Source organism: Ovis aries, chromosome 13 (genome assembly GCF_016772045.2).
Source record: "Ovis aries strain OAR_USU_Benz2616 breed Rambouillet chromosome 13, ARS-UI_Ramb_v3.0, whole genome shotgun sequence".
Classification (NCBI taxonomy): Eukaryota; Metazoa; Chordata; class Mammalia; order Artiodactyla; family Bovidae; genus Ovis; species Ovis aries.
The window spans coordinates 29,536,933-29,563,719 of NC_056066.1; the positions used below are offsets into that span (position 1 = coordinate 29,536,933).

The 26,787-nt window shown below is 39.6% G+C and overlaps 1 protein-coding gene across 2 annotated transcripts in view; it reads right to left on the minus strand.

Annotated features, from left to right (window-relative positions):
- Positions 1-26,787, minus strand: part of ITGA8 (integrin subunit alpha 8) — a 194,916-nt gene that overhangs the window by 122,419 nt on the left and 45,710 nt on the right. For both annotated transcript variants that reach the window (XM_027960110.2, XM_060397387.1), the window contains exons 9-13: positions 25,463-25,506; positions 23,157-23,213; positions 20,186-20,238; positions 14,965-15,170; positions 12,500-12,691 (exon numbers count right to left, since the gene is read on the minus strand). In XM_027960110.2, coding sequence (XP_027815911.2) covers positions 12,500-12,691; positions 14,965-15,170; positions 20,186-20,238; positions 23,157-23,213; positions 25,463-25,506 — 552 coding nt within the window. The remainder of the gene's footprint in view (positions 1-12,499; positions 12,692-14,964; positions 15,171-20,185; positions 20,239-23,156; positions 23,214-25,462; positions 25,507-26,787) is intronic.

Below are 26,787 nucleotides of genomic sequence, written 5' to 3' on the forward strand. Positions count from 1 at the left end.
AGAAAGAAGCCAACTCCTACAATTGAATGCTTGGAAAGTAGTCAGTTGGGATTTAAACTGTCCAGCTTTTGGTTTCTGGTCTAGCATGTAAAAAGCTTGGAAGTCACCGCTCCATCTGAGCAAGTAAAATGCTGAACAAACTGAAAAATCAACAACTCCTCTTAGATCCATAAGAGCAGTGAGGTCACAGGGCACAGTGCTGCCTCCACATTGGAGAGACTCTCAGGAAAATGCAGAGAGACACAACTTCTCAGAGCAGCAGCCTCCATGGGAACCAGAGCAGGGGACAGGGAAACCCAGACTGTATTGCTGAAGTGCAGGCAGCTCAGGGTGGACAACACTGAGAATTAAACCCTCCAGAGGTCCAGTCACTAAGGGGTGGAGGCAGGGCCATGTTTGTGAGTTTTTTTCTCCAGTATCTCCACAGTGAACATCAGAAAACAGTTTCCTCCTGCCTCTGGCAGAGGGGAGGAGAGAAGAAACCAACAGAAATATACCGGAGCACTCTATTCTCCCTAAAAAGGTCTGCCAGCAGAAGGTAGTCCACCAGAGATAACTGGGGTATTATCAGAGTCTAACCTGGAGGAAGGGAAATACCCAACTTCAGCCCACTTTAGCCATCCTGTCTCAACTCAGAAGCATATGTGAAGCTCACAGTCCAGAAAAATAGGCTCATTAAAAGACTGAGAGCTCAGACAGCTCATGGGAATCTGATGTATAGTGCAGGGAGCTCAGCTCAGCACTCTGTGCTGACCTAGAGTGGCTGGATAAGGGGTCGGTGGGAGGGAGGTCCAAGAGGGCTGTTCAGTTCAGTCACTCAGTCGTGTTCGACTCTTTGCGACCCCATGAACCACAGCACACCAGGCCTCCCTGTCCATCACCAAGTCTCAGAGTTTACCCAAACTCATGTCCATTGAGTTGGTGATGCCATTCAACCATCTCATCCTCTGTCATCCCCTTCTCCTGCCCTCAATCTTTCCCAGCATCAGGGTCTTTTCAAATGAATCAGCTCTTCACATCAGGTGGCCAAAGTACTAGAGTTCCAGCTTCAACATCAGTCCTTCCAATGAACACCCAGGACTGATCTCCTTTAGGATGGACTGGTTGGATCTCCTTGCAGTCCAAGGGACTCTCAAGAGTCTTATCCAACACCACAGTTCAAAAGCATCAATACTTCTGTATTCAGCTTTAATTAGAGTCCCACTCTCACATCCATATGTGACTACTGGAAAAACCATAACCTTGACTAGACGAGCCTTTGTTGACAAAATGATGTCTCTGCTTTTTAATATGCTGTCTAGGTTAGTCATAATTTTCCTTCCAAGGAGTAAGCATCTTTTAATTTCATGGCTGCAATCACCATCTGCAGTGATTTTGGAGCCCCCCAAAATAAAGTCAGCCACTGTTTCCCTATCTATTTGCCATGAAGTGATGGGACCGGATGTCATGATCTTTGTTTTCTGAATGTTGAGCTTTAAGCCAAGTTTTTCACTATCCTCTTTTACTTTCATCAAGAGGCTTTTTAGTTCCTCTTCACTTTCTGCCATAAGCGTGGTGTCATCTGCATATCTGAGGTTACTGACATTTCTCCCAGCAATCTTGAGTCCAGCTTCTGCTTCTTCCAGCCCAGTGTTTCTCATGATGTACTCTGCATATAAGTTAAATAAGCAGGGTGACAATATACAGCCTTGACGTACTCCTTTTCCTATTTGGAACCAGTCTGTTGTTCCATGTCCAGTTCTAACTGTTGCTTCCTGACCTGCATATAGGTTTCTCAAGAGGCAGGTCAGGTGGTCTGTATTCCCATCTCTTTCAGAATTTTCCAGTTTCTTGTGATCCACACAGTCAATGGCTTTGGCATAGTCAATAAAGCAGAAATAGATGTTTTTCTGGAACTCTCTTGCTTTTTTGGTGATTCAGCAGATATTGGGAAGAGGGATGAGATGTATGTGTATATACATATAGCTGATTCACTTCATTGTGCAGCAGAATCTAGCACAGCATTTTAAAACAATTATACCCCAATAAAAAATAATAATAAAGTATTATAACATCTACAAATTATTTTGAAAAACTTTAGTTAAAAATGATACAGGAAAAAAGACTGAGATCTAATCACATAAAACATCACCTGCCCCAACTCCTGGCCAAAACCTACCACCATATTAGTATAGGTCTATTTACAGCAGTTCCTTTTACCCAGTACATCATGCCTGGCTATCAAAGGAATTACAGAACATACTAAAAAGCAATATAAAAAAAGCCATGGCTTTTGCATCTCTGTATTAGCAGATGGATTCTTTACCTCTGAGCCACCACATAATCAGAAAATATTCTATTATCATATTTAAAATGAAAACTAGTAGCTGTTCTCAACATTAGCTGAATAATATTAACATTGCCAAAATACCTGTTGTTGACAAATGCAAAAATGCTAACTTACAAGATACAGGTTGAAAAATAAAAATTTCAAGTTAATATTCATGGTTTGAAATTTAGTATAATGTATGGGAATATGGCAATCTATAGCATTCAGTGCATTACAAGTCTTATCTTGACACCCTAAGCCATAAGAACACCTAGTATCCAGACCTTGGTTTCTAGATACTGTTCTTCAATAAAAAGATCTAGAGCTCTTTGAAGAATGGTTGATTCCAGGGAAAATGAAAAATGAGCTTGCAGTATCTTATGTTATCAGAAAGTAAGGAAGATATTCATAAAAGAATGGGAAATGGTGAAGAACACAGGAACCAACTGGATGGAATTACTAATGGCCAAATATAGGACAATTCAAGCAACAAAAATAAATACAGTAATGGATTATAGCCCATGAAATAAAATATACACAAGTTAACACAGATATTTTAAAAATGGAATAAATAAATGAAATCTTTTTATTATATTAGAATTTCAATTAATAAGTGTAGAAGGTATGATGGAAACAGAAAATCACAATGCAATAATAGTAATGGTTGTAGGCAAGCATCAGCAATGAATGCTAAGATTAGTGGGCAAATGTACGATGAAAAATAGGATATTTGCATAGTCTCATGGTATTTCTCCAAAAGTAATTATTATGCAAAGGGAAAAACAGTAACTTTACAGTGGGAAACCTGGTTGATAGACATCACTGCAAACAAGTGGTCAGAGTGCAAAAGGACAACAGACATCGTGTGCCTTCTGCTGGGATACACTGGGAAGGGCATGACATTTTTGTGGTATTCTTTCCAAAAATGGGCTTCCCAGGTGGTTCAGTGGTGAAGAATCCACCTGCCAATGCAGGAAATGTAAGAGACGTGGGTTCGATCTCTAGGTCAGGAAGATCCCCTGGAGGAGAAAATGGCAGCCCACTCCAGTATTCTCACAGAAAATTCCATGGACAGAGGCACCTGGCAGGCTACAATCCATGGAGTTGCAAAGAGTCGGACATGACTGAGCATGCGCACGCATCACACACACACACACACACACACACACACACACACACGCATATGCACATTTGCTAAAAATACAGAACCTCAATCTAATGAGCAAACATCAAGCAAACTTAAATTCAAGGACATTCTTCAAAATGTCTAGTCATACTTTTCAAAAGTGTCAACTATAGTTATATGTGTGTTAAGTCACTTCAGTTGTGTCCAATTCTTTGTGACCCCATGGACCATAACCCGCCAGACTTCTCGATGTCTGGCTCTAGGTGATCACATCTTGATAGTTATACAAGATGCTAATATGAAGGGAAGCTGAGTGAAGGACTCTCTCTACTATTTTTTCAACTTGTCTGCCAGTCAAAAATTATTTTTAAGAAAAAGTTAAGGAAAAATCTTGTATGATTTTATTAAATGATTTTTTCAAAGATGGGTCCTTAATAATCTACTCAATATTACAGAGAAATCTGGAAGTCAGTAAGTCTAGCCCTTGGATTACAGAATCAGATTTTAGAGTTTAAAAAGACCCTTGGATAAGCATTCCACATCACTTTCAGGTGTGGAGAGTAAGACCCAGAGGCACAGAGTTACTAAAGTCTTTGTTCTAGAACTCGTCTTTCATCTGTCTATTCAGTTTTATGTCTACACTGCTGGATTGAAATCCAAGTACTTTCACTTGATTTAATTAATTAAATTTAATCTAAATTTATAAGCTATTTTACAAGAAACATAATATTCTAATATCTAATATAGTTATAATGAAATTATGAAAATCTTGCTCAAGAAGAACACAATGTTTTGCTTTTCATAAAACCTTGAGTAGCACTTTGAGAAGTAAAAATAAACTTTGTAAGATTGAATTTAGTTCAAACTACAAATCAATTTCAAGGAGCTCAGGGTTTGATTAAAATTCATTATTCCCTTTGGTTAAAGCCATCCTTTCATTTCTTCTTGCATGTAAGTTTGCTTGGGTGTTTGCTCACATTCTCACACACACACACATGCACACACACACAGCATTCGTTAAAATATGAAATATGATGGGTCATTTTATGTCATTTGGTATAATTGTCTGAGATGGCTCCATGATATAATCATGTATATTAGGGGCCAGAGCAAGACAATGATAGTCTTGGCACTCAGCCCATGTTTACCTTCAGTTTTTATTGCCGGTAAGATTTCTATTTCTCAACAAAACCTTTTCCACCCTACAGAGTCTGGACTATGCATCTACCAGATGGCCTTGTTATACAATCAAGTTTAATGGGATTAGACCAGATCACTGAATTTTAGAGATTCTTCACTACCACAGCTATTTCTTCTCTGAAATGCTATCACTCAAATAATGTATACAAGATACTCCTCTGGTCAGCTTGAGTTTTAAAAAGCACCAACATAGATACCTGAACAAATTTGCATTTTCTTTTTCCAAAAAAAGAATTTGGGCACCAGAAATGAAAGTACTTAGGACTACTATTTATGTATGTATGCGATAACAATATTTATTGGAAGACGTCTTAAAAAATACTGTGTGGTTAAGCAAGATGTTAGGAAGATTATTCCAAATATTTCTAGAGTGGAACTTCTACGTCTCTATAGCTGAATCTCTCCAGGCTGATCTATTATACTCGACTTTTCTCAGGTACACTGGATCAAAATTCCAGGGTCATCTTTTTATTAATGTTTTTTAAAATATATTTATTTATTTGGCTGTGCCGGCTCTTACTTGTGTCGCGTGGGATCTTTAGTTGCAGCACGTGAACTCAGCTGCTGCATGTGGGCTCTAGTTCCCCGACCAGGATGCCTGCTTTGGGAGCACATCCTTAGCCACTGGACCAGCAGGGAAGTCCCCAGAGTCATCTTTAACATCACTGCTTATTCACCCTCACTGCCTCTATGTTCCATCAGAGCCAGTCTTTATCGAGTCTTGCTCATTTTCTTTACACAATTCCCTCAGTTCCTTCCTTTTGGTTGCCGCTATCATCACCCCAGTTCAACCCCAATAGATATTGACAGTGCTGGATATATAAGAGAGGTGGGTTCAATCCCTGCTGGGAAGATCCCTTGGAGGAGGACATGGCAACCCACTCCAGTATTTTTGTCTGGAGAATTCCATGGACAGAGGAGCCTGGCAGGCTACAGTCCATAGAGTCGCATAGAGTTAGACACAACAGCAGCAACTTAGCATGCATGCACATGGCCAGTTAACAATGTTATAATAGTCTAGGTGGTCAGCAGAGTGACTCGGCCATACATATATATGTATCCATTCTCCTACAAACTCCCCTCCCATCCAGTCTGCGGTAACAGGAATTTGATATATGGTTCTCAACTTGGCAGAGTTCCAATAACTATGTTCTTGTTCTCATATTCCTGTTTGTCAGGGGCAGGGGAAGCAAATGAAGTAGTACAAATTAAGATTGGGGACCATGGACATTGAACAAGCAAAATAAACCATGGGCATTGAACAAGCAAAAGAAAATAATATCAGCTAATGTGTGTAAGAAAAAGACTACCTCCAGGGGAGTAGGATGAATTGGGAGATTGGGACTGACATTTATCCACTACTGATACTATTAACACATATAAGACAGATTACTAACGAGAAGCTGTATGGCACAGGGAACCCTATTCAGTGCTCTGTGGTGACCTAAATGGGAAGGCAACCCCAAAAATGGGGGGATGTATGTACATGTATGACTGATTCACTTTGCTGTACAGCAGAAACTAACAACATTGTAAAGCAACTGTACTCCTGTAAAAATTAATTTAAAAAAAGAATATATCCAAAATATTTCATTGTTTTAAAGACATGATTGAAAGCTACTGTTTATTAAACTATGCTCTATATAATCTCATAGTAATTTAAACTTCATTTAATATTACATCAGTTCATTTCAGTCCCTCAGTCGTGTCCGACTCTTTGCAACCCCATGGACTGCAACATGCCAGCCCTCCCTGTCCATCACCAACTGCCAGAGTTTACCCAAACTCATGTCCATTGAGTTGGTGATGCCATCCAACCATCTCATCCTCTGTCATCCCCTTCTCCTGCCCTCAATCTTTCCCAGCATCAGGGTCTTTTCAAATGAATCAGCTCTTCACATCAGGTGGCCAAAGTATTGGAGTTTCAGCTTCAGCATCCGTCCTTCCAATGAACAGTCAGGACTGATCTCCTATAGGATGGACTGGTTGGAGCTTCTTGAAGTCTAAGGGACTCTCAAGAGTCTTCTTAACACCACAGTTCAAAAGCATCAATTCTTCTGCACTCAGCTTTCTTTATAGTCCAATTCTCACATCCATACATGACTACTGGAAAAACCACAGCCTTGACTAGACGGACCTTTCTTGGCAAAGTAATGTCTCTGCTTTTTAATATGCTGTCTAGGTTGGTCATAATTTTCCTTCCAAGGAGTAAGAGTCTTTTAATTTCATGGCTGCAATTACCATCTGCAGTGATTTTGGAGCCCCCCCAAATAAAGTCAGCCACTGTTTCCACTGTTTCCCCAACTTATTTACCATAGATGATCTCATTTCATCCTTATACCAACATACTACTATTTGAGTTTACAGATAAGGAAATTCAAGTTCAGAGAGGGTAAGGAATTGTCTTATTCTTATATAGCTAGAAGATAGCAGAACCATGTTTCAAACCTATACTGTCCATCTCTAGAATCCTAGAATGCAGTTTTTCAGTGTCTTATGTGGTCCATGTCTGGAAGTACAGTAGCTTTGATTATGTTAGTCAGGCGAGCCATCATTCCTACTCTAAGCCATTTTACAACATTTTATGAAATTCCTCTCCCAACCTAGAAAGTGAGAGCACATACAGCCCAGTGAAGTCGGTATTCTTGGCCCCATAATACCAGATAAGGAGGCTTCCTAGGTGGCACAGCGGTAAAGAATCTGCCTGCAATGCAGGAGAAGTGGGTTCTATCCCTTGGTCAGGAAGATCCCCTGGAGAAGGAAATGGCAACCTGCTCCAGTATTCTTGCCTGGGAAATCCCAGGGAAAGAGGAGCCTGGTGGGCTACTGTAGTCCAAGGGGACACAAAGAGTCAGACTCAGCTGAGTGACTGAGCAAATGGAAGCTCAGAGAAATCAATCAACTTTCCATTATCACACAGTTTATCAGTGACACATGGGAATCTGAACCCAGACAGTCCGATTTCCGTTCCCCTTCACAGCCATTTTGCCAATTTTAACATGGTTGTGTTGATATTGGTTTGATGTTTTCCCAAAGGGAGTAGTGTCATCCAACTTTACCCCATGTACTCTCCTGCTATATGTGTATACACACACACACACACACACACACACACACACACACACACACATATGTATATACACATATAAGTGGGAAGGTGAAACTGAAAGTCACTCAGTCACGTTTGACTCTTTGCAACCCCATGGACTGTAGCCTGCCAGGCTCCTCTGTCCATGGGATTTTCCAGACAAGAATACTGGAGTGGGTAACTGTTCCCTTCTCCAGGGGATCTTCCCAACCCAGAGACTGAAGCCAGGTATACAGAGGAGAGAGATTCAGAAATAATATTCCAAGGAATATGAACTATATTTATCTTAATATATGAACTATATTTATCTATGCAGTGGCTGGCATGGTTTGGGCTCTTAATTATCAGGAGTAGCACTGGCTGTAATTGTAATAATGTTAGCAACATAACTGGGCCATGCCTGATTTTTGCCAGCATTCTTTTTTTTCCCTAAGACAAGAAGACTAAGTGTCTGGTTCTGCCCAAACACAGAATATCTATAATTTGCAGACAGATGTCATTGAAACCACCTTTGCATGTCTATGCTTTTGATTATTTCAAGGTACTAAGTGATCTGATTTTTAATCAGTCTGGGGGATGAAATAGCCATGTGAGTGAGTGAGTGAGTGAAAGTCGCTCAGTCGTGTCTGAGTCTTTTGTGACCCCATGGATTGTACAATTTCATGGAATTCTCCAGGCCAGAATACTGGAGTGGGTAGCCTTTTCCTTCTCCAGGGGATCTTCCCAACCCAGGGACTGAACTCAGATTTCCCATATTGAAGGTGGATTCTTTACCAGCTGAGCCACAACGGAAGCCCAAGAATACTGGAATGGGTAGCTTATCCTTTCTCCAGCGGATCTTCCTGACCCAGGAATCAAACTGGTGTCTTCTGCATTGCAGGTGGATTCTTACCAGCTGAGCTACCACTTACTTATGGTTAACTGTCTGTCTTTCCTTGCACAGTACCCCTCCCCCAAATCTGCAGAGCACAGTGTCTAGCCCATAGTAAATACGACTACATATTTTCTAAATGACCACAGATGCCTCTGGCATCACCACCCAGAGGCAATCCACAGAAAAGAGGCTCAGGTTGGTTTGACGGCTGAGTGAAGAGTAAATAAAATGCTGGAGCTCAGCTAGTAGGTTAGGGTTAGGATTCACATCCCTCTATTGTGAGCATGGGAAAAAGGCACTCCTGAGCAGCATTTCTCAAAGTACAGTCCCGGGTAAAAGCACAAATCCCTGAACCCCATTCCAGACCCAGGAAGTCAAAACATCTGAACGGTGCAACGCATTCAGCTGCAGAATCCCATGGCTAGAGGAACCCGGCAAGCTGTGGCCCAGAGGGTCACAAAGAGTTGGGCACGATGAAGGCAACAGCACGCACGCTTGTAACAGGCACAACAGGTAACTGGCGTCATGCTGTTTCAGAATCTGCTACTCAGGATGTGGTGTGAAGACCAGCAGTGTCACCAGTGAGGGTGCCACCAGGGAACGTGCTGAAAATGAGGAGTCTCTCTCACCCACTTGACCTACTGAATCAGGATCTGCATTTGAACAAGATGCCCAGGTGATCCAAATGTTCATTAAAGTAGGGGAATCTTGCTTAAGATCATTAGTTCCCTGCCTGGTTGTACACTAGAAAGACCCAGGTCACTTAAACACATGACCGTGGTCTGAGTTCCACTCCCTGGAGACTCTGAATTAACTGCTCTGCAGGCTGACCTGAGTGTAAGGACTTTTAAAATTTCCCCAGAGGATCCTAATGTGTAGCCAAGATTGAGAACCACTGTTTAGCAGGTACGAGGAGATACACCCTAGGAGAAGAAATTCAATTTGTCAAATGGATTTTGAAGCTCATAGAAGGGACAATGATCTGAAGACAGATTTCTTTTGACTTGAAGGAGCAAGACCCCAGAGGGAAAGAAAACTGCATTTCTTTATAATTTCCCGAAAAGACTGACTGGTTTGGAAAATCACAAGACAGATCATGGATAAGGAGAACACCGAGTTTGCAAAGTGAACTACAGAGTCTAGGAAGCATGCCACCCAATAACCTTTTGGGGGAAAAGAGGGTTTTTGCTACAGTACTTCTCAAGCAAAACCCAAGAAGATTGCAGCCCTCTTAGGTGCTGGAGTAACAGATGCTTGGGTAGAAAATTAGCAATGGCCAAAGGAAGAATAAGCTTAAAGGCAATTTCTGAAACCTGAAGACCCTGACCTATGAGTCCCAATGGTGGCGCAGAAGCACCTGCTGAGGGGGAACCAGAAGAGGCCAAAATAGGACAAGGAGGAACCAGGACACATGGAACTTTTGAGCAGCAGCCACTGCGCAAACCACTGGATTAATCACTGAAGCTTGAGCAACATGTCAAACACTGAGAGACTGGGCCATTCTTCAGCCAGAGGCCAACAACTGCAGGCTATGTCCTTGGTCCAGGAATCCCTTTCTCCATCCCGGGACAAAAGGCTCCCCACCTTTGCTGTTCCATTCCTTGGCAGAGTTGCTGCAGAGGGAGGAAAGAGAGAGTCTTGAACCCAAACACATACTTACCCAAGGGATATTAAGTCTGAATCTAGATGTGACTGCAAGATTGAGGTTTTCCAATACCATAGTGGGAATGGAGGCTTGAGGATTAAAGGGCATTTGCTTATAAAAAAATGAGGAAAGTTCCATGTTTGATTCCTGAAATATGCCTGCAAATTTCCAATCTGCTGCAGTAGCTAATAGGATCTAGTCACCTGCCTATAAGGCAGTTTTCCTCTCATTAGGTCCCTGGGGACTTGGTGTTAAGACAAAAAGGCTTCTTTGAATGGCATTCATTTTGTGAGAGGATGTTTGCAAGAGGATGAGGATGAAGGAAAATGTTACAAGATAATGACGCATAAGTGAGCCATCTATAGCTAAGAGAGAACTGGGGCCAGAACTCAGGTCTACTAACTGAGATGTACCAATGAACTCTGAAACCCTCAAGACTATCTTGAGGTTAAGAAACCACCTAAGCAGCATCCTGTCTTAGTACAGGATATTTACCTATAGACAGATGGATACACTGCATTAATATCATTAATCACTGTAAAGTGAATCAGCCTCAGTGGACAAAGTTACTGACCAGTGAATGGCCTCAGATGACCATTTGCTGATTGTTAAGAAGGGATGAAAAAAAGATGTAATTAAGAGATGACATAGTTTGGGAAGAAATCACATAGGGAATCTAATTTGGGGATTATTTAAACTAAAGTATTTATGAGACTCCCCTCCCCCAAAGAAAACCTAACCATCATTGATTAGACTAGTATAGTAAAACCTAAGAAAGTAAATTTCACTAGATGCTCTTGAAATTGCCTCAGCTAGAACACATTCATATACAATATAATTCTACATCTGCTATGAGCCCACTACAGTGTTTATGTTAGTGCCATGAAACATTTCTGGCAAATTTAAAAGAATTTGTTGTAGTATCCTTTCTGCCCAATCCAGAGGGGAGAAGAAACTAGAAGGATTAAAATTAGTAATGTATATTTCAGCAACCAGTTTCTTGGAATGTTGCCCCAAGCCAGAGAAAAGCTCTACATATGGAAAATACTCAATGAGGATAGAAGTGATGGAAAGAGATAAGGTCTCAATAAGTGGTCAAAACTGTCAGTGAACTATTAATGATCTCTAAGTATTTGTTGAAACCATCTTGAAATGACCAACACAAAAGGGAAAGTTCAGTTCAGTTCAGTCGCTTTGCAACTCCATGAATCGCAGCACGCCAGGCCTCCCTGTCCATCACCAACTCCTGGAATTCACTCAGACTTACATCCATCGAGTCGGTGATGCCATCCAGCCATCTCATCCTCTGTCGTCCCCTTCTCCTCCTGCCCCCAATCCCTCCCAGCATCAGACTCTTTTCCAATGAGTCAACTCTTCACATGAGGTGGCCAAAGTACTGGAGTTTCAGCTTTAGCATCATCATTCCTTCCAAAGAACACCCAGGGCTGATCTCCTTTAGAATGGACTGGTTGGATCTCCTTGCAGTCCAAGGGACTCTCAAGAGTCTTCTCCCACACCACAGTTCAAAAGCATCAGTTCTTCGGTGCAGAACTGAACCACAAAACCAAGAAGTCTAATGTTCTCTGCTAATAACCCTGATTACTGAAACAATCCTTTAAGACATATCCGTACTCTCTGACAGCATGCATAAAACATGAATTATCTTGCTGTGCTACATGGATTCCTGATGAATCCTCACAATGAATTAGGCAATCAAGAATTGTTTACCATCTGTATAAAGAACCAGTTCCTTTTGCTTTGCTTTAAAACAATCTATCTTTGGACAACCCCCAAACAAGGGTGGAAAATATTTATGCTCCCAAACCATGAGTTTTAGGATAGAAATGTTGAGGTTCATAAGTCAATTCATAGGAACTGTGAGCTCAACAGGGAATTATAGGGTTAAAATAAATCACTCTAAGAAGAACTCTAACGTAAGCTGTCTTGGTAGATGGAGACCAGATTACCTCGGGGTTTCAAATAAAAATTTTTGCTACAAAGTTGATAAGTTTTATGTCCAATGAAGTTTTTTTTAAAGCCAACGTGCTTTCTTAACCTCATCTCTTGACAGGAAAAGGAGTGTTTGTTTTGTCTGTCTTCAGACTCTCCTGAAAGTTGCTCTAGAATCGTACCCAAAGAACCTGTGCCATGGGCAAGCTCAGGCTGCACGAGAGAGCTGCTTAAACATGCTGCGTGGTCCAGAGAATGGTCCTTTCTAGGAAGCAGACTTTCTCATGCAAAAAGGAAGAAAAACTTACCTGGGTAATCATTCTTGTCTATGTCTGAATCTCCTCTTAAAGTAAAGCCGAATCCAGAAGGGACAGCCTGGGAGGCCCATACTCCTTGCAGAATCTGGGAAGGCTTGGTGTTTAAGCCATTCTTGTTCCCGTTGTAAATGAGCACTTTGCCTCTTTGATCCTTGCCTGCAAAGGGTGCACCAATGGCAACGTCTGCAGACAGAGACACATCATTTCTCATTAAAGAAGAATGTTAGAGAATTCAGTACAAACAGCAACAATCCAAAGGGCTTCTTCCGTTTTCCAGAAAAATGTGTAGGACTACAGCAAGAGGAAATTATCCATTGCCTTCCATCCATCCAAAAAATATTTACCAAGTGCCTACTATTTGTTGGGTACAGTGGATTCAATGGTGAACCAGACACTGATTTTCAAAAGTTTATATTCTAGTGCAGGGAATAGACAGTTTGAACAAAGAAATAATCAGGGGGGACTTCCCTGCCCTTCCAGTGGTTAAGACTCTGTGCTTCCAGTGTATGGGGCACGGGTTCAATCCCTGTTTGGGAAACTAAGATCCCATTTGCTGTGCAGCATGGTTGAAAGCACACACACACACACACACACACACACACACACACACACAAAGAATCAAGGAAAGATTGAAAAGTGACAATCTTAAAAATACTGATGTGATGGAGAGTGACTGGATTCTTATTTTAGATGAAGTGTTCAGACAAGGTGTCTGTAAGGTTGACCTAGAAACAGAAGTCTGGGGACAAGATGAAACGAACCATGTGGAATCAGAAGGAAAAGCAGTCCAAGAAGAAGGGAAGACTGTATAAAGGCCCAGGGATGCAAGGAGCTTGGCCCTCCTGAAGAGCAGCCAGAGGGTGGTCTACGTGGAAACTTAGTAAGGGATGGGGAAGAGTTGGGTCAGAGCAGCGGGCAGGATAGACCAGTTGAGGCACATTTGCAGGGTACTTAGAGTTTCTTGTTAAAAGAAATAAACATATTTTTTCACAAAGATTATATTCTTGAATGATGACATCATCCCATGATGTAGGCAAGGTTCATTTCATAGTCAAGGCCTCTGAGAAACTGGGAAAGAGCCCAATCGACTGTCTCCAACTAAACTTAGCACTAAATGAAAATGACCTTCTGTGTTCAACAGGATTGTTCTAAACAATGCACCTAACTAACTGAAAATCCTATTGTGTTCAACAGGATTGTTCTAAACACTGCACCTAACTACTTAGGTTTACATGAAAGAGCACCAATAACACAATAACAGAACAATTCTGTGCCACGGGCATCACTGTGTGTCCTCATTTTGTCATTCGTCTATTTATTTTTGTTCCTAAGTAAGTCTGATAAGACTAAATAAATTGTAAATTGATTTTTACTATATAACAAGGATCATAAATCCACTTTCACTTAACAGGTAAGGATAAACTCTCAAAAAACTCAGCCTGTTGCAGAAAATAAATATATTCTCAAATGGTAGATGAATAGGGGTACTTTTCTCATATCCTCTGAGTCCATGAGTTGACATCTGTCCCCTGGTTTCATCCCATTTTGGCATCATTTTAAAGATACCAAAGCTCAGAGAGGCAGAACCCCTTTTAGGTCATTATGTATGTCTCTCTTAGCTCTTAAAAGTATCATTACAGGTTTGAGAGAAAAGACAAAAGAGAAGATAATGAGAAAGATGATTCCACCAATAATTTAGCATTATTTATTTCATGTGGTGTTCAGGAATAGGGCAGTTTTTGAAAGCAACAAATCAGTTGAAGATGAACTTGTCTTTAAAAAAAAAATTTCCCTGGAACCATGAGCTTTTAATATGACTTTATGTTTTATAGTGCTTTAAAAGTTACCATACATTGCTGAGACATGTTTTGCAAAGAAATCATAAAAGTACATGACCATGTGCCAAAGGTATTAATGAATACTTTGATTTGATGAGAATACTCCCTAAGCTCTTTTGTTGGAGCAAAATCCTGTTACTCCCTTGAATGTCAAGAAACCCATTATACCTTGGTCCTTAATTTAAAGGTCCTGAAAATGTATGCAAAATTTTGTGTGAGCTGTCATGTTTTACTGAGGAGAGGGTACTTAGAAGGCATTCTAAGTTTGATCCCTGGGGCAGGCTCCTTTGTCCATGGAATTTTCCAGGCAAGAATACTGGATTGGGTTGCCATTTCCCCTCCAGAGGATCTTCCTGACACAGGGATTGAACCCGCATCTGTTGCATCTCCTGCATTGGCAGGTGGATTCTTTACCACTGCGCCATCTGGGAAGCCCCAACATCTATATTAGCCCAAACTAAATTAAGCTTAAATTACCTTGAAATTTTAGATAATTTATTAAAGAGCAGTCATAAGAACTGTTTCACATACAGCACCGTGAAATCTGTTGCTTACTTCACGTAACAGTAACATGATCTTATGGCGCATAAGTAATTTCCATGCAGTGGTGTAAATTACCATTGTATCCATCTTGGTTCAGGTCTCCTAAATGTGCCACAGCACTGCCGAATCTCCCGAAAACCTCGGTGCCTGCAAGCACCTGCGGGTCTCTGAAGACGAGGGCGCTCTCTTGCAGATACAGATAAACTTGCCCTACCTCTCTGGGGCTGCTCTCAAGTTCACGTTCCATAAAGAGAGGTGCCCCAATCAGTATGTCATCCATCCTGCAGGGAACAGAGAGTGAGAACAGCACAGACATGAGCTGCTTTTAGGTAGACTTCTAATCAACGAGTTGAGGACATTTCCACTGGTTTATTTCCTTTTCCAGGAGACATTTTACAGTCATCATATTTCTTTCATGGCTTTGTTATGTCTTCAGAATAGAATGCCGTAAGAAAATAAGAGTTGCTGAATTATCACACTGAACCTTTCAAACTATGTTAAAAATGACTACTTTAAGAAAACCACAGATATTTCACTCTTTTCAGCTTTTTAGCCTATTTCCAGGAAACGTACTTACACAAGTAAAACATATCAGAAAGACTTAACTAGGTTTTTGAAAACGTGGATGAGAATTTGTCCACAATTTATTTAATTGTACATTTATATTATGAAGTTTTCTTGCAGTGATAAGGTTTAAAATAAAGCCTATCCTCCTCTTTTCTTTTGGCACCTCATTTAAATAAAACAGAGGCCAGAGAAGGTTCTCATACTGGCTAGAAAGGCAGAAAACAAAATTTTCCTCCCAAATGTAGATTTAGGTTTTTCCTTTGTGAAAGTAAATATTATCACAGAAAATTAGGAGATAATTTTTCAGACTGATTATGTTTCAAGAAAGAAATAGCAGTTGATTGCTGCTGGTGGTGGTTGTTTAGTTTCTCAGTCGTGTCTGACTCTTGTAACCCTGTGGAGTATAGCCTGGCAGGCTTCTCTGTCCATGGGATTTCCCGGGCAAGAATAGTGGAGTGGGTTGCCATTTTCCTTTTCCAGGGGATCTTCCCAGTGGGTGCCATTTCCCTTTTCCAGGGATCGAACCTGTATCTCCTACACTGCAGATGGATTCTTTACCAACTAAGCCACTAGGTAAAATATTTTCTTAAAAATATTCCAAATGCATTTGCTCACTGCTTCCATAGTCTGGGCCAAGAGGGAGGTAGGGATTGGGGTTGTTCCAAGCCTCAGGATTTTCCTTGGAGGAAAATCTTTATTTTCTTATTCATTTATTTTCAAAATTTCTGTTATTATTATTGCCAGGATGAAGAGGTAGTTGTTAAACACCTAATTGTGTGTGCTGCAGCCTTGTAGTTCAAAGACATCTAAATCCCCTGGTTCTCTAGTGCAGAGATTGATGGGGACCATTTTCCCATTCTCCAAAGAAGGAACAAAGCCATACAATTGGTCCCTGAGGACAGAGACATGGCAGAGGACTGGAACATTGCCTCACTGTGTTTCTCACCGCCAACACTGGGGAGCTCTAGAAATGCAAAATTATTCGACCTATCATTGTGAAAGATTAGCACATCCATGTGATCTTTGGATTCTTGGAGGATTATGACAACATTGATTTATTTTCATAGAGATACAGTTCCCTAGATATTTAAGTGTAAGTTGTCTAAAATGTTCTAAACGCCAAAAAGGAGAAAGACATTTGTTCTCAATGTATAACTGTGTTCTCATAAAGCTGAGAGACAATGACTGTCTTGGATTCAATTGGTTCAATGTGCCTTGTAGAATAGTTTGCACTTAGTGTCAATATTATTTTATGTCAGCAATAATACTACTTAACTGTCACAGTATATATTATTGTTTAGGCTGGTGTTTTAAAATCTTGATTTACAACTCATTAGTGAATTGTGAAATCAATTTAATGGTCTTGACAAGCAATTTTGAAAAATGAAATAGAATAGAAAACATGAGTGAATGCATTGCACATAATAGAGTAAATCGTGTTCCATGAAACCTTTTGTTTCAGTTGTGTGTGCATTCTGGGTTGCAATGTCAAATGTATTTCTAATTATGAACCCACAGGCCAAAAAGCCACTGAAAAACTCTTGCAGTAGGCCATGCATGCTATTAGCCTATTTCAAAATTTATTTTTCAAATCCTTCTTTTGAATAGACTCAATTCAAGTTTAAAGTTTAACAATATTTAGTAGTAAGGATGCTTTTCACTGAACTTCTGAAAAAGCAGTTGTATAACAGCTGGGTACTATTCTAAAAATATATAATATACATATAATATTACTTAATCTCAAAAAGAACAATGATGAAGAAATACTATTTATGATGAGGTTTTCACTAAAAGCCACCTTCTCTGCTTGGGTCATGTTGGAGGTTTGGATGAGATCTAAGGTATGAAAGTAGGATATATACACTCAACTTCAGCTTATCTGAATTGTCTAATATTTGAGCATAGTTTTCTTTCAGTTTCTATGTATTTATTTGTGTCTCTTTTTTATGTCTAAAAAAGTATTATGTCCACTCTAATAATATAATGTAAGGCACAGGTTCTCATCCTTTCATGTGTTGTTAGAGACAAAACATTATAAATATTTTTTCTGAAGAGAAAAGCATAAATATACTGAGAGAGGTGGGGGATGAGGGAACCCATCAACGAGAATATTCATTATGAAGAATCTGAATTTAAGTTTTCTACAGCCAAATAGTATTTAATATGTTGATTTAACTTTAACCCATAAAATTTTCCATTTCTTCTTCTTTCTCAACAGTTCTTAGTGTATGCTAATACCCAAGACTGATTTTCAGAATGTAGTTATTTATTAAGAGAAGGCAGGTTAGGAGGCTTTATATTAGAATTGATATCTAATCAATATAATTATTTTATGACAGGCAAAAACTAATATGGCTTATCAATTACATTACAGAAATCAATTTAATCTGCAGCTTCTTTATGCTTTAATTTTCTAGATTTTCTACTTAATCACATCATAACGATTTCTCCTCTATGACAGAATCCACTTAGACTAAATCTGACCAAAACAGAGTTACCCAAAGCTGCTTCCTTTCAAATAAATTTTCTCTAAAGTGCTCTCAAGTTAACCAACTGCTAAGAATCTCTAAATTTAGTTCCTTTGAGATCTGCCGAGGCTAGAACAATCCAATGGATTAAATTGTATTTCTGTGAATTTCTGAAATAGTATAAATACTAAAAGGGTCAAAAAGCCATAAGAAAATAAAAAACAGATCTGCTTAAGTTCAAGAGGAAAATACTATCTCCCTTTGTTGTTAAGTTTGTCCAGAAATTCCTAACAGAGTTTACACAGAAAGACTTCATTGCTCTGGCTGTTTTAAGACAACTAAACTGAAATTAATTTCAGCAGCTTGTGAGTATTTTCAAAACAGTCCCAGGCTTGACCCTATCAATGACCAGTCAGCATGCACACAGCTGTTTAGTCTAAATTTTTGAAGTCCACTTCTGATACCTGGGTGTTTCTTTAAATAAAGATACTGGGGACATCCTCACCAGTTTATTAATTTGGTTACATTAGTTAATGACACCACCTTTTTTCCCCAGTGGTGGGTTTTGAAGCATTTGTAGGGACTTTGCTTTTGTTGCATAGTAGATAGATAGGATGACGTGTTTACTAGGTGATCTCACATACACCAGTACTTAATTATCCCTCAGATGGAGAAAGGAAAGTCTGCTTCAATCCCACAGAACCTGGGTCCTAACTTCTGAACCGTGAATGATCAATTAGCTCGATGATGTTCTTAACCCTAGTCTGAGTCACTGCACAACATTCACTCGGGTCCAGGACTTGAAAGATTTGGGAAAACTAGAGATTGGGTAAAGAATAAGAATTAAATTTCAATTCTAGTATTGAACTCTGCTAAATAATGTTCACTTATCATTCCTTAATCACTGATAAATGCTGGGAAAGCTAGAAAGGGCTTTGTGAATTTAAAAAATTGTAGGAATTATAGACTCTCTAAAATTATTTATGAGTTAAACTAATGACAGTGAAATACAGCAACCTAGTATGCCTAGTTTTAATATAATCCAACAAACTGATTTTTCTTATAGGCCATGACAATAAAAACCATTGATAACCAATTTTTTTTTAGCATCATTAAGGACAATATTAAAGTTCTTCGGGTGAAAATAACTGAAATTATGATTTTATATTTTTGTAAAGTAGAAGTCTGACTTTCTTTATAAAAATAATGGAAACTAATAAAATGCACATTTAATAAACAGATTCTCATCAAAGCCAAAACAGAGTAAAGACTTAAACACAGGTTTAAGTGCTAGAACAGAGCTGGTGTTAAAAGGATGCTCAACAGATATATGTTGAATGAAAGAATAATAAAAAGATATTTTCCAAAAGATACAAGTTACCTAACTTATCTCCAATCATACACCATCACATAACAGATAAAGTTCATTTCTAGCTATATTGAGGTCATAGCTAATGTCTATCAACGATGTATCTAAAGTGCTTAACCCAGATCTGGGAACACAGATAAGATTTTTCAGAGCTGTGCTTCTTATGAAAATGTAAGCTCCATGAAAGCAGAGCCCTATTCTTTCTTATTCATCGCTACATTCTGAGCACCCAAGAACTATGTCTGGTATATAGTAGGTGCTCCAACAATACATGTTGGATGGGTAATCAGTTCATCTCAGTTTATTGGTTTTCTTATTTAACCATTTGTTCAATCTGTCAGGTGCTTTTAGTGGATCAGAGAGATGCTTAATAATAAGTTTCTTTGAAGTAATGACTTAAACACAACCATAATTTATCATGCTGTTTGATCCAAGTTCAATTGTAATTTACTGCCATAATCTGAAAAAATAGCATTATTATTTTACCTTCTGCATGGATGTCTCTAGTATGCAATAACAGGAGAAACAATATTTATATGCAAATATTTTATGAATAAATCATGTGCTAAAAAGAGAGATGAGCAAATTCCTCAATGGCTATGGGTTTCAAATGGCCAAGGACTATTCAATTCATGAAATTAAAGATAAAACTAAGTAAAATAGTGTTTTCTTAGAAGTGCAGATGTGGCAAAGACATTAAAAAGGATGATAGAGAGTTCTTCAGTAGTTATATCCTCTTGCCCTGAACTAAAAAAAAACACAAAAAAACAAAACAAGAGAGCCTCTATTTTATTGAGGAAATATAGAAGGATGTATGTCATGAAGAAAAAAGTATAACATCTTTAAGGATGACTATAATATTCAGTGAGTGAGGAAGTTCTTATAAACTTACCCATCATTGTTAACATCTGATACTGCAACTGTATATCCAAAATAAGATGCCATCTGCAAAGAAAAACCATAAATAACATATTTTGTGTTCAAAAAGTCATCTCTCAATTTTCCCTGAAAGATTAGCCACATTGCAGCACATTTTTTGCGTTTAAATTCATAGACCCTTAGACATGGACAGAGTCTTAGAGTCATTTAGTTTAACCCCTGACCTAACGCATAATGAATGCTCCTCACAACAGCCCAGACATCTGCTCGGACAACCTCTGGAGACATTCAACAATCAATCCATTCAATTTGCAGATACAACTTTTAGAACACTTTTTGCTAAAACTGGTCCTACTATAATATCTAGTCCTCAATCCTCCTGCCTAGTTCTGCAATCTTGAACATCACAGAATAAATCTAATTCCATTTCCATATGAAATCTCACATGGAAATGATTGCAGCCCACCATCTTGCTTACAGATATGTGATACCAAAGAGAAGATGACCCCTCATGAGCACACTGACAGAGGTTAAGCAGGACAGACACTCTCTGCTTTGGTCTCTTTGTACCACTGAAGCGTTTTCATTTGTGGCTACACCATGTCTCAGTATCAATTCAAACTGAGTTTATCATCTGTGAAGGTTTCTAAGTCGTTTGTGAGTGTGACCAGTATACCTAATCTCTCCACGTTCTAGCTCTTATATTTTTGTTTTTCAACCTACGCTTTCAAGATTTATAATCTTTTCAGATTTGGCCCATAGTTTTTGCCTGCCAGGGTTTTTCATTCCCACATTTGCCATCCAACACCTTAGCTTATGTAGCCTCTGATCACCTCCAAATCTAACCAGCCTACAGTCTACTGTAAAGTGTGCTCCATGGAAGGCAGAGATCTTGGCCTGTGTTGTTCTTGTTTCTGCACTGTCTGACCAGGTGTAACTCAGGGTAGGTGCCAGATACTCTTTGCAAAAGAAATAAATAGATGAGTTAACAAGTATAACACAATAATTTAATTCTGCCACCTCTTTTCTCTATTCCAAACATATACAGTTGTTATAGGAGCTGGGGCCTTCAGGAGTAATTAGGTCATGAGGGTGGAGCCTTCATGAATGGGATGAGTGTCCATAGAAAAGGAACCCCACAGAGCTGCCTTGTCCCTTCCTCCATGTGAGGACATAGTGAGAAGTTGGCTGTGAACCAGGAAGCAGGCTCTCACCAGACACAAAATCTGACTACCCTTTGATCTTAGACTTCTCAAACTCTAGAACCATGAGAAATAAATGTTTGTTGCTTTAGCCATCCAGTCTACAGTATGTTTATGGACTAAGCCCCAGGGACCAGGTGCAAAATTCTCTTTGTTGAGGAAATGAATGCCTCCTTTGACTGTGTCATGCAGTAATTCAGTTCTCCCACATCTTTTCTTTATTCCGCACACATGTAGTGAAATTCTTATTCCTGTGTGGCACTGTGACCTCACTCAGAGGAATTTCATCATTTATGTATTAAATTCTGAGGTTCAAGATTGACGAACTAGGTGGTATTGAGGATGAAAAGTTACAGAAAGGCCAAATTTAACAATGTTTAAGGAGTTTTTAGTGATAAAAATGTAAAACAAAAAGACAATAGAGAAGTCTTGCCATATTTTCATACACCATTAATTATCACCACTTGATTGTTCAAAATGTATAAATTCAGCCAATTGCACAATCATCGCAGCCTTATATCTCTGTATTTACCACAAGAGTCTCATGAGAGGCATTGTTAAATGCTTTGTTGAAAACTGCACAGTCATGGATAGACTAAAGCCCCATTTGGGGCAGAAATGTCAAAAATGCTCTGTATTCTTAACAAAAAACTATCAAAATTGCTTGACAAATATATGATTCCAAATTTCTGTGTCTAGCTAAGAGCTGAGCATTTCAGGATCTTAAACCTGGATGCTTCTGGGATCCAGCAGGCCAAGACAGTCACTTGGCCAGATTCAAATGCGAGGCTTCTAGAAGCTCCAGAACCTGGGTTGGTGGTTAGGAGAGAAAGTTGGTGGCCTAGAGAGACTAATTCAGTTCAGAATTGCCTCCCTAACACAACAGGGCCACATTCACCCTTTTAAAAAAATGTGACAAATTTCAACAGGTCATAAGACCCAGGAAAACCCAGAGTGGAGAATGAAGTGTGACCCCAGGTCATCAGGATACCAGCAGCCTGCTTTCAGAGAATTTACCCATTGATAAGACCCTAGCCAGTGACAGCGGGTAAGGGGCAAAAATCTAGTCCCTGGGAGGAAGGGACCGGAATCAGACACTTTGTCATCTTCCATATATTTTGGGGTTGGTGAGGGTTCCATTTACTATGAGGGCAGGAGGACAGTCCAGACCCGTTGATTCCGACCAATATGTGGAACCCAGAAGAAGCTTTTGTCTTCTCAGAGGGAAGGCAGGTACCCAGAACTAATCACCAGGCAGATTACATACAGGGCTGCAACATAATAGGACTGATATCAGATTTCAGCCATCAGTGGCTTTTTGGAAAATTAATTAGGGTATAGCTGTTTTACAATATTGTGTTAGTCTCTGTTGTATGATGAGGTAAATCAGCTGTATGTATACATATATCCCCTCCCTCTTGGACCACCCTCCTACTCCATGCCCCATCTTGTCCATTTAGGTCCCCACAAAACTCTGAGTGCTATATAGCAGCTTCCCACTAGCTTTTAGGAAGCATATTCTGCCTTTACATCACCTAGCAGTATCTGGGATCATCATGGGCACATACTTGTTTATTAATGAACTGTTATCTCCTCAACTGCCTCCCCTGTAGTGCTGCGTTAGAGTCGGGATCTTGTCTGATACATGGTTACACTCCTACTGCTTAGAAGAGTTTCTAGAACATAGTAAGTACTAGATAAATATTTATTTTATGAATGAACAATATGAATATTATAATAGTGCAGAGTGACATTCACTATTTGACATTAAAATGTCTTTACCTGTTCACCAGTGAAATTCTGAATAAAGGTCATATCTGTAGAGTTAATGATTGAAACCTGAAATCAGAGAAATTAGATAGGTTATTTCATTTGGCATAGAACTAGAGAACTCTTTTAAATGTATAACTTAAATCATTTATAAATGTTTGTGGAAAGTCATAAATGGTTAGCTCTATATGTAAAAAAAAAAAGTAAGCCTATAGAATGATCTTAAAAAAAATTCAATTGAACTTTTTATTTATGGTTTCTGGAATCCTTCCTGACAGAATGCAAGTCACTAATTAGATGTAAGAAATGATATTTGAATTCAAGAATGCTGAGAGCAACTAATTTGATGGTCAGTTAATCTAATAAAAAATTTAGTCTAAATTTCACTTCTTTACATATGCTATTATGGGACATTGATGATTATGGCTTCTTGCAAAAAAAAAAAAAAAGAAATTTGAAAGTGTTATACATATAGCAAAAATATTCCTTTTCAATTCTATCCAGCCAGCCTAAAATCTATAGTTATTACAGGCTGACCAGACTTTTAAAAAGTATTTTAAATGCTTTTCTTTTCATAAGATCTACTTAAGTTCTTTTCCTATTTTTATGGCAACTAGTGTAATGGGTATGAATAGTAGCTCTCCAAAATTCATATCTTTCCAGAACTTCAGAAGATGAGCTTATGGGTCCCTGTAGATGAAAGAAGTAAAGTTAAGGATCTTGAAATGAAATCATAGTGGATTTAGGGTGGGCCCTGTGTCCAATGGCAACCCACTCCAGTACTCTTGCCTGGAAAATCCCATGGATGGAGGAGCCTGATGAGCTGCAGTTCATGGGGTCACTGAGAGTTGGACACAACTGAGCGACTTCACTTTTTCACTTTTCACTTTCATGCATTGGAGAAGGAAATGGCAACCCTCTCCAGTGTTCTTGCCTGGAGAATCCCAGGGACTGGGGAGCCTGGTGGGCTGCCGTCTATGGGGTCCCACAGAGTCGGACATGACTGAAGTGACTTAGCAGCTGTGTCCAATGACAGGTGTCCTTATAAAAGGAGGAGAGGACACACAGACATAGATGGAGGAAGACCACACGGAGGCCAGGGCAGAGATGGGGGTGAAACTGCCACACGCCAAGGGAAGGCAGAGCCACTTGAAGCTGGAAGAGGCAGGAAGAGTCCTCTCCCTTGTGTGTGGGAGAGAGCATGACCTTGCCATCACACCTTGATTTCAGATTTCCAACCTCCTAAATTAAAAGACGCTTACTCCTTGGAAAAAATGTTATGAGCAACCTAGATAGCATATTCAAAAGCAGAGACATTACTCTGCCGACTAAGGTCCATCTAGTTAAGGCTATGGTTTTTCCAGTAGTCATGTATGGATGTGAGAGTTGGACTGTGAAGAAGGCTGAGCACCAAAGAATTGATGCTTTTGAAGTGTGGTGTTGGAGAAGACTCTTGAGAGTCCCTTGGACTGTGAGGAGATCCAACCAGTCCATTCTGAAGGAGATCAACCCTGGGTTTTCTTTGGAAGGAATGATGCTAAAGCTGAAACTCCAATACTTTGGCCACCTCATGCGAAGAGTTGACTCATTGGAAAAGATTTTGATGGTGGGAGGGATTGGGGGCAGGAGGCAAAGGGGATGACAGAGGATGAGATGGCTGGATGGCATCACGGACTCGATGGACGCGAGTCTGAGTGAACTCCAGGAGTTGGTGATGGACAGGGAGGCCTGGCGTGCTGCGATTCATAGGGTCGCAAAGAGTTGGACACGACTGAGCAACCGAACCGAACTGGGAGAGAACAAATTTATGTTGTTATCAGCCACCCAATTTGGGGTCATTTCTTATGACAGCCCTTGAAATCTAATACACTAGTGACATAACAATCAACCTTTTGTGTTTACTGTGTGAGGCATATTAAAATGATGCTTATGTCAACAATGGGATCCTCTGCAATTACTCCCAAATTATGCACAAGGACAGGGCTAACTTCACAGGTATGTGACCTCTGCAGTCAGGCAGGGCCCCACACTCAGATGAGCCCTATCCTTTGGATAGCCCAGCTGTCACTGTCCTGAAATCCTTAAGAATTTCAAACAAGGGGCCAGGCATTTTCACTTCATACTGGGTCCCACAAATAATGGAGTTGATCCTATACATGGGTCAGAAAAGAATCTAGCCTCCCTTTTCATAAGCAAACAAGTGTGGATCTTTAAGGGCACTTTGAAAGATTTCAAAGATTTAAATCTTTAACATCATTTTTAAAAAATGATTCTTTGCACATATGCAAAATATCCTATAACACATTTTTAGTACTCACATATCCAAAATTCTGTGCGCCTCTTGGAACTCCAGCAACCAATTCTGTGATGAAAAGTCATTTAGAAGGTAAATTACACAGTCTACTTTAAAGGTAGTCAACAAATCAGCTAAAGCTGGTACTTTTTAAATAAGTAATTATCATGGATCACGTGGACAGTTGAAAGTTTGAAGTTACAGTTTTGCATTGGATTTTGCCTTTGCTACAGAAAAAGAAAACAGGACTCAACGTTGTACTTTGAGAATCACCTGTCTCCACCAGAGCCTCCATGCGTTTCAGCCTCTAGAACATAAGCCTGCCTTCTCAGATCTGTGTGTGATTTGTCAATTAAACCTCTCGCTCTGGTTTCTCCAGCTTTCACTGTCTTCTGAACTAGTCTCCTGTGCTAGTGTACAAAATAACATCTCCTGTCCCACAAAGGGACAGTGTTCAAGCAATTTCAGTTACCTAAGGAAAAACCACATATAATAAATGATTGAGCCTGGCCACCCTGGAACAGAATTCTAGGGCATCCTCATAGCCAAGAGTATGCAAAGAAGGAAGCTTTGATAATAGAGATCGAAGCAGCAACTCTGGTGGAAAGGGGACCGAATGTTCCAATGCACAATGATATGGCTCTAGATTCTGAAAGCAATGGTTTTAGTCCTTGGGTCTTCCATAAACCCAGGATCAATCCTTGAACCTAACTTTTTCCAGTCACCTGCAAAAGACAGGAGTTGGAACTCATTGATTATCAAAGATCTTTCCAGTTCTCAGTTCTGTAAATCTAAACTATCCTTTGATTCATTTGGGGTTAAAACGTTAGTTTAATTTAAAGGAAGGGAGCCTGGAAAAAAAAAGTCCCCTTCCATTCAAATTTCCCTTTCCTCAAACCTGCTCCTAAATGTATAGCACAAATTCTAGCATTAATTCTACCTCATATACTAAACTCCAGCAGAGCTGGGCATTCATGCTCTTGGAGTGTTAATAATCAGAGAAGATTCATTTGGGTTTAGATGCTGGACTTTTAAGTAGTATCAGTAAATTCAGTCATTCAATCAACATTGACAAGCAATCATAGGCTACAGCAGGGAATGAAGACAAAATTCTCTACTCTCATAAAGTTTATACTTGAGCTGAAAGAGGCAGTTAATTTGAAAAGTAGAGTCCATTAATGTCGTGTTAGAAGGGGATGAGTGTAGAGCAGAAGAACTAAGCAGGTAAAATGGTACTGGGGATGTTCAAATTAGGAGGAAGAAGGAATTAGGATTTACCTGGTGGTTGGGGAGGTCTTGGCAAGAAGATGACAGGTTAGTGAAAACTGAAGAAAGTGAGGGAGTAAATAT